Source organism: Triplophysa dalaica, chromosome 3, assembly GCF_015846415.1.
Source record: "Triplophysa dalaica isolate WHDGS20190420 chromosome 3, ASM1584641v1, whole genome shotgun sequence".
NCBI lineage: Eukaryota > Metazoa > Chordata > Actinopteri > Cypriniformes > Nemacheilidae > Triplophysa > Triplophysa dalaica.
In genome coordinates this window covers 15,191,639-15,199,240 of record NC_079544.1, presented here as the reverse complement: position 1 = coordinate 15,199,240, position 7,602 = coordinate 15,191,639, and the positions used below count along the sequence as shown (strand labels likewise).

General features: G+C 37.1%; 2 protein-coding genes across 2 annotated transcripts; one reads left to right on the top strand and one right to left on the bottom strand.

Annotated features, from left to right (window-relative positions):
- Nucleotides 1-379: 379 nt before the first annotated feature.
- Nucleotides 380-5,837, bottom strand: LOC130417788 (meiotic recombination protein REC8 homolog). The gene is made up of 18 exons (XM_056743582.1): nt 5,582-5,837; nt 4,924-4,975; nt 4,562-4,704; nt 4,249-4,327; nt 3,996-4,116; nt 3,824-3,896; nt 3,569-3,636; nt 3,383-3,455; nt 3,050-3,257; nt 2,656-2,869; nt 2,220-2,360; nt 2,063-2,132; nt 1,593-1,759; nt 1,346-1,394; nt 1,165-1,231; nt 943-1,038; nt 660-757; nt 380-508 (listed from the first exon to the last, which is right to left on the bottom strand). The coding sequence occupies exons 4-18, from the start codon at nt 4,263-4,265 to the stop codon at nt 420-422; spliced, it is 1,551 nt and encodes a 516-aa protein (XP_056599560.1). The 5' UTR covers nt 4,266-4,327; nt 4,562-4,704; nt 4,924-4,975; nt 5,582-5,837; the 3' UTR covers nt 380-419.
- gng5 (guanine nucleotide binding protein (G protein), gamma 5) lies at nt 5,757-7,112 on the top strand. The gene is made up of 3 exons (XM_056743583.1): nt 5,757-5,923; nt 6,414-6,565; nt 6,646-7,112. Exons 1-2 carry the CDS (start codon nt 5,843-5,845, stop codon nt 6,537-6,539), a joined length of 207 nt encoding a protein of 68 aa, XP_056599561.1. The 5' UTR covers nt 5,757-5,842; the 3' UTR covers nt 6,540-6,565; nt 6,646-7,112.
- Nucleotides 7,113-7,602: the final 490 nt, after the last annotated feature.

Sequence of the window (7,602 nt, the reverse complement as noted above, 5' to 3'; positions counted from 1 at the left end):
ACAACTCATTGCATAAAACCTTAAACCTTATTGCATAAAACTAACATAATGCCCGCCCTTAATTGTATCTCATTAGAGATGAAAAATGTGAATATTGCATCACACACTTATGTCTAAAATAGTTACACAACAAAGAGAAAAATGACTTTGTGAATTTTGTAATCAAAACAGAAAAACATTTTAAAAAGCTACCATTACAAACATTTTGGAAAAAGTCCACATATCAACAATAAGATTTAAATTCATCATAGAGTATAAAATATCAAACTAACAAACCACATACAAAACCTTGTCAAACAGTGAATAATATAAACAACTGAAGAACACAGCTGTTCTCATTAAACACTGATTTAATAACACAAGTAAATATGTATTTTTTACCAGTTTTGTAGAGAATAATGGCAGATGACAACCAGCTTTCAATCGATCAGTGGTTGTATCTGTGAAATTATGATGTCACCATACGGCTCATCCTGTTGCACTGTGACCTGTTTTGCAGCTGTTCTCTCTGTCAACACAACACCAGTTTAGAATAGCTTTTTATTTTTTAATATATTAAAGATAGAACCTAAAAAAGAAATGTAAAGCATTCTTTAACATTAATTACTACCCAAAATGTGTGTTTGAAGGGAGGTGGTATGAATGTTCATTTTTATTACCTAGTAGTCTCCAGAAGTGTTGGGCAACAACTCTGCGGCTGGCCTGAGGGGGCAGCAGAGAGTGAAAGGTAACCGACGCTTCTGAAGGAGCCAGTGGCCTTTAAAAGTAAAAAATGAGGACAATAAAAATCTTTACAGAGTCACAATTCATTATATTAATACAATGACCCTATGGACAAAAAAGAGACAAATGCTTTAAGTATTGTCAAATTAGCATTATGCTATTTAAAACAATGGTGTATAAAACTTTTGCCAAAATGATGCAGCCAATTTTAGCTCATACCTAGTCTCATCGATATCCATTGTAATCTGTTCCATTTCAGGAATCCTCTCTTCTGGGATGTCCTCTAGAGTATACGGAACCGGTAGAACAGGTGATCTAAACCCATATGAAAGCACATTGCAGAATTGTTGAGCACCACCGAATTGTGCAGGAGATTAATAGGAACCTCTCTTTTCGGCAGTATCGACAAATCTCTTTAACATCTTGTCACTCTACTCTCACCGTCTAATTTCAGGAGTCTCGATTGGAGAAAAATCCCTGTCGGTTGTCTCAAGGACCCCCGAAGAGGCTGCAGATTTAATGAAATGTGAAAACTGATTCAATACAGAAACAAAACTTTAAACTCTTTTTAATCTACAGTGTACATTATATTATTAAATGGATGTTAAATTCATCATTTTACCAGGTGTTTCTTGCAGGAATAGGCCAGACTCCACCATTTCTCTGGGAATCTGCAGTTGTTAAGATTTAGTTTAGAAATGTTCAGTCATTTAAAGAAAATAGAGAGGTTGAATTTCAAAGTAAGGTGCTTGCCACATGAAGAACTAATTGACTTGTTGCTAGACTGTTCTGGTTGTTTGATAGGGTGTTGCTAGGTGGTTGCCAGAGTGTTACGCATGGATATCAATATACTACTAGAGTGTTCTAACCTCTTTTGAGCTGAGCTCTCTCTCCTGTTCTACCTCTCGTGGTTCTTCTCTTTGTTCCTCTCTCTCTGGTATCTCTGCTTCTGGAACAGACCAACGCCGTCTGGATGGAAGAATGGGCTTTGTGACTGCTGCCTGTTTCCACAGCGCCAGGATTTCAGGTGGAAGGCCTGAAAAAGCATAATACTGTCAATATAATAACCTGAGATAGGTGAATGCATCTCATAAAACTGTATGCATTGTACTTTATGCACAATTATGCATAAATTAAGATTGTTTTGAAAATAAACAACTCATCAATTACAATAATGAAAATGATTTGATTTAAATTATGAAAGTACATTAGAAGATAACAATTACGGCAATGGGAATGTTTTTTGAATTACAGTAATGAAAATGTGATTTTTACATTAATATGAAAATTTTGCACGATTTTCTTAGGGTCATACATAGAGATTTTCCCACAAACTTACTCATGCAGGGGTTCCCGAGCAGTTTTTTAGGATCAGTTTGTTTAACAGGCAGTTTGACCAGAACATCCGCCTAAGAGAAACATTGTGATCAGCCATGTTTTACTGTTATGTGCCAAATGATGCTAAGTATACAAAGACACAGATCAGAGTTTCATACCAATGCCCTGGTTTCAGTCTCTACATCATTAATCTGTGCCCTCATTTCCTCCTGAGAAATCTGGGTATCTTTATCAATGAAGAGCAGCTGCCTCCTCCTCTTTCTCTGCACTTCAGGGTATTCAGGACTTACTGCTGCAAGCTGCGTGGGGACATACAGTATAGAGAGATTTGTTGACAGTTCCATGTAAAATGATTAAAGGTGCACTCAGTCATTTTTTGGATCTCCTATAATAGCTGATAGTGGACGTCTACCTGAAAGAATAAGATAAAGTCTACCTGCAGCATAAGACAAAGAGTTAAAAGTTACTGATGCTATTTACAGTTAGCCATGATCATGTGATCTAAGTGTGTTTACTGTATTGTAAATAAGTGGACAATTACCAACTGCACCTTTAAAACAATGTTTTGGTGTGAAAAGTAGAGATGCTTTAAACCTCAAGACTAGGGCTTCTTTCTCTGACCCCCTCATCTCTCCTGGGCTCGATGCCATTTTCCTCTTCCTCGCCAAGTGGAGGGGATGGTATGGGTAGATGCACAGGCTCTGGGGTCTTTTCTCTTTCTTCCAACACAGGCATCTCCATGGGCAGCCCCAAATCATCCTCAGGTAACAGGACAACATCCCTGCTTGATACGCCGGTGATTTGTTCCCTAAGAAATGATTTCCCTATTTCAGTGCCATCTTATAGAATAAAGCTACTACATAAACTAATTTCAAAGTTTAAACTTAACTAGAAATACACTTTTCTTTTTATCTTAAATTTCCAGAAAGGCACTAATCTTACTTGAAATGAAGGTTGTATTATGAAACATGTCATTCGCTAAACATACAGGTCTAAAGAAACTGATGGCGTTATTTCTCTTTCCAGCACTGCTCTCTCTTGCTCTCTCTCCTCAGGAACCTCCGGCTCTCTGACCTTCTCTGCCTCAATCTTTATTTGCATTCTCTCCTCAGGAACCTCTGGCTCTCTGACCTCTTCGGGCTCTTTTTCTATTTGCTCTCCCTGTCTTTCTGTCTCCTGCTGTCTCTCTTCCTCACCTGCAGAAAAGAATCCTGTTCTTAAGCCGAAAATAACTCATTATCTCTTTGTTAAAAAAACATGACAGAAACCACACATCGCAGACAGAAAATTATTCAGTATTGACAAATACCAAATTGTTCACCTTCAGGAAAGTAATCTGGCTGTTCCAGCAATAAATCGATTATGCCAGATTCCTGTAGTTCTTCTCCTTCAAACTAAGGACATATTGAGATTGTTTTCTCAATTATGTGGCAATCGAAAGACCTACAATGTACATAATCTTCCCAGACCTTTCATCATTTGTTTCCCTTTTTGTACTTTTTTATACCTCTGGTTCAGGCAATGTAACTGGTTCTCTTTCAGTCAGGGTGATGGACTCCTGGCTGGCTGTGATGCCTATAGAAATAAAGATGATTCACAAATATATGAGCACTCCCTCGATCTTTACAGCCATCTAAATCTTATCAAAGGTGAAAATAATATGTGAAATTCTATCATGTGGAGCTCAAAAGCAGAGGATATGGCGTTGTTTGTTGCTATGGCAATACATCTCAGTTCAGGATTAACTATCATGTCTTTTTACCATCTGAAGGTGGAGTTGGTTCTCTTGTGGGTGAGGCACGCTCTGGTAAAACCTCCTCCATTCTCTGAGCCAACTGCAAACCAAGGGATACATTGGCAAAATGATCCAGGTTATTGACACAAACATCTCCTGAAAGTGTGTATTGCATTTTTTAATTCACAGTTGTCTCTACCTGAATGAGGCTGCTTGGGCTTGGCAAGCCATACCCAGTATCCATAACTCCAAAGAAGGGATCCCTCGCCCATTCTGTCTCATCTAATAGCGCAAGAGCATCAGGGATCATGTGACTTTGCCTAAAGGTAAATAGGAGGACCGTGAAGAGAAGACTTTCATTTCTCTAAGAATCTTAAACATAAAATTTCAAGATCATAATGTAAATTTACATTATTTGAGACGTGGTATCATGCTAAGAAATAGTGTCCGACCTGGTGTCTTGATCCATCAAATCAATGTTTGGCTTTTGGCCTAGGCGGTGCAGTTTATCAATTGCCCCCTGGGTATCCTCTGAGAAAACATTCATTACAAAAAGAAAAACATCAATCATCACTAAATGCTACATATTATCATTCACTTTACCCAAGACCCCACCCAATGAATGCACTACAGTGGATACTTCTTAAACAAACAGCTACGTGTTACATTACATGCATCGAGTTTCCGTATTTCTCAAAGTGTTCCTTGAAGTTACAAAATGACTATAGTGGACAAATGGACACATTCACTCTCTAGCATACCAACCTAACAAAAAGTCACACTGTCTGTGATAGACAAGCACCACTCCATACTGCAGCTGAGAGGAGAGATACAGAGAGAACCGAGGGCGGGGCAGTCCTGCTGCTGGAGGTGGGACTCTGACTAGAACGTAATCCAAGATGTCACAGCTGTGAATCACATCAAGATTCATGTCAAATTCATAAAAACAATTCTAAATCTTTAATACTTGAAGCATTCATCAGAAAAAACAGACCTCTCAAAATGGAGGAAATGTCTGTTCTTAATGTGGATACCCAAGCACCAAAGTACAGATTTTACATTTATTCGATTTGTTTGATTTTATTTTCACTTAACAACTTTTTTTACTTTACATAAAATATACCAACCAGGTGCGCTGAACATTAACTTTAAGCAGATCCCGTCGACTGATCTTTCTTCCTTTTGTAGCAGCCAACCTGAAACAAAGTATGTAAAAGTGAATAGATAAATATATGATGCACAATAAAATTTGCCTTTTTATATGAAATCAACTTACCATATTGTGGCAAAGCAACCAGTCCGGTGATTGAGAACAGTTGGGTAGAAAAACATTGTAAATAAGTTTAAAGCAGATTTTCTTAAATCTGCGATATCGTAATTGTTAAACTAATGAAGTCTCTCAGGCGAACTGTTAAGACAATCACATGAGAGCTAAAAAGTTACATCAAAGGTTGCTGTGGTGGATTGTTTTGAAAAGATCTACCAATCATCTGTACTTTACAAATGAGACAAACCAATAAGGTAAAACCTGTAAGAAAACAAACTAGGTAGCATTTGATTGGACTGTGTTTCCATAATAGCATTTCTTCCATAATGTATATTTTTTAACATTCTCCCATCTGACATTAAACATTATGTTGAGAAGAATCTCAAAATGTTTGAGGCTAAAATTAATTATGTAATACTGTAATACTGAGTATAACAGAAAAAGGAAAATCGACAAAACAAGAAAATGTTTTGGTTCTACAGTAGGTGGCGTACATAACACGGTCTATGTGGACATACATGTGTTCTATAAGATTGGTTGACTGGATTTTGACTTATAAATATTAATTAGGTTGCTTCACATATAACCGAGAAACACCGAAACAACCTAATTAATATTCATAAAATACGCCTTGACCATAGTGGGATGAAGAAATAGTGGACTGAACCGTTTCACCGATCGGTTCACTCGAGTACTTCCGGACTCAACCAAACCGGAAACTGCCTGCTTACCGCTCTTGTCTACGCTGTTGCACATCGGTAGGAATTTTATCAGGCAAAATGTCTGGTTCATCAAACATCGTTGCAATGAAGAAAGTAGTTCAGCAGTTGCGATTTGAAGCGAACATTAACAGAGTAAAGGTAGGTTTGTTATTTTCTTTTATTTATTTTTTGAGGCGACTCAAGCTAGTGAGTTAGCCACCAGGTTCTGTTTGGGCGTGGACCTAGCCCGTTATTTCCTCTCATTTGGCTACATTTCAGTGTTTTGTTCAGTGTTTGTTTTAAATCGCTGAATTTTACTAGAAATGACTTGGTTTGCGTATAAAACATTGCGAGCACACTATAATAAAAACAGACTTTCAATGAGGTCCTACTTTTTGATATAACGTTAGCAGTTCTAGCTGACTACAATCGCTTGTTATCTAGGCTAACGTTAGCGGCTAGCAATTTCTGGTTATCCTTTATCCACCGCATTAAAGAAGTGTAAACATAAGTAGCCGTGCTACTTTAATATGCTGTTAAAGTGTATACTGGCTTACTGTGTTGGTAAGATTAGAAAGTTGCTTGGGAGTATTGAGCAATCTAAACATTTCCAATTTCAAGACATGTGTTGTATTTTTAATATATGCAGGTTTCTCAGGCAGCTGCTGAGCTTCAGCAATTTTGCATTCAAAACGCCTTACAAGATCCTTTGCTGACTGGTGTGTCTTCAAGCACCAACCCTTTCAGGACACAGAAGGTTTGCTCCTTCTTGTGAGGGTCTGTGATGGCCTGCTGCCAATGGTAAGTTAAAAAATATATATAGAAATACCCAAAATTGAACACTTCAAAACAGTACCTAACAATTTAACTTGTCTTCTCAGGCTTTTTCCTGTTCCTGTGACTTTTCAGCTGGGGAAAAGAAAACCACTGCCATGATGTGTGATAATAAACAGCAACACCATAAAGCTGTCCATTTTTCAATCAATACCTCATGCCATTAACGCAGAAACGAGAACTGAATGCATTTGGCCTTTATTTCAGTTATAGTGTGTTTTCCTCTCAAATATTCCATTTTGAAAAATGTTTATCTTTTTTTGTGTTTGTATCTTATATTTGGTTCTCCCTTTTACAAGCCTATTCTCAGTTTTATGTTTGAAGACCTCAAACTGAAACGTCTGCCTTAAAAAGCGGTGAATGCTCCAGTTTTGTGGAGGGAAGGCTTTTGTATTTTATCTGGCACAGCAGATGGAACTTAGTAATTTATTGTGCCTTTTTTTAACATTGTAATCTATTTCTATCGTCTCTGCCTTAGGCTTTTTATAACCCAAAATAAATCCATTGATTTCTACTTGTCTCTGAGTAAGTTTTTAATGCTGTCCTTACTGTTCAAGACTTGTTCCAAGAACTGGTTTACCTGTAAACTAGTCCTGTCTTCATTTAATTGTTTGATATGCATTACATTGTTTTTTATAGGTAGTGTGAGTTAATTAAAGAATAAGAATACAATTTACACCCAAGAGTTGGGTGTGTATTAAAATTTGGCCAATCTGATTTTATTGTCGCTGGTCCATACTAGCACAGTACAAAGATTATGAAAATTATGTTTTTACATAATTCATTTGAACACATTATGCATAATAAATATTTACTGGTAATAGCCTATTATATACACGATTATATGACTGTACTCCAGCTGTAATCCTCCAAGTAGCGTGGCTTTTTAAACAATCGTATTGACAAAATGTTATATGCTCTCGCTTTGGATAAAAGCGTCTGCCAAATGAATATATCTAAATATGATCTGCATGAAAAAAAAAGTACAAATCATAGACGCAATT

What these genes read in the sequence shown, in the direction of transcription:
- LOC130417788 (XM_056743582.1), bottom strand. An exon ending in GCCAGATTACTTTCCTGAAG is followed by an intron (nt 3,258 to 3,382) that starts GTGAACAATTTG and finishes TCTTTTCTGCAG; the next exon opens with GTGAGGAAGAGAGACAGCAG. An exon ending in AGACTGAAACCAGGGCATTG is followed by an intron (nt 2,133 to 2,219) that starts GTATGAAACTCT and finishes TGTTTCTCTTAG; the next exon opens with GCGGATGTTCTGGTCAAACT.
- gng5 (XM_056743583.1), top strand. Translation starts at nt 5,843, where the DNA reads ATGTCTGGTTCATCAAACATCGTTGCAATGAAGAAAGTAGTTCAGCAG. An exon ending in CGAACATTAACAGAGTAAAG is followed by an intron (nt 5,924 to 6,413) that starts GTAGGTTTGTTA and finishes TAATATATGCAG; the next exon opens with GTTTCTCAGGCAGCTGCTGA.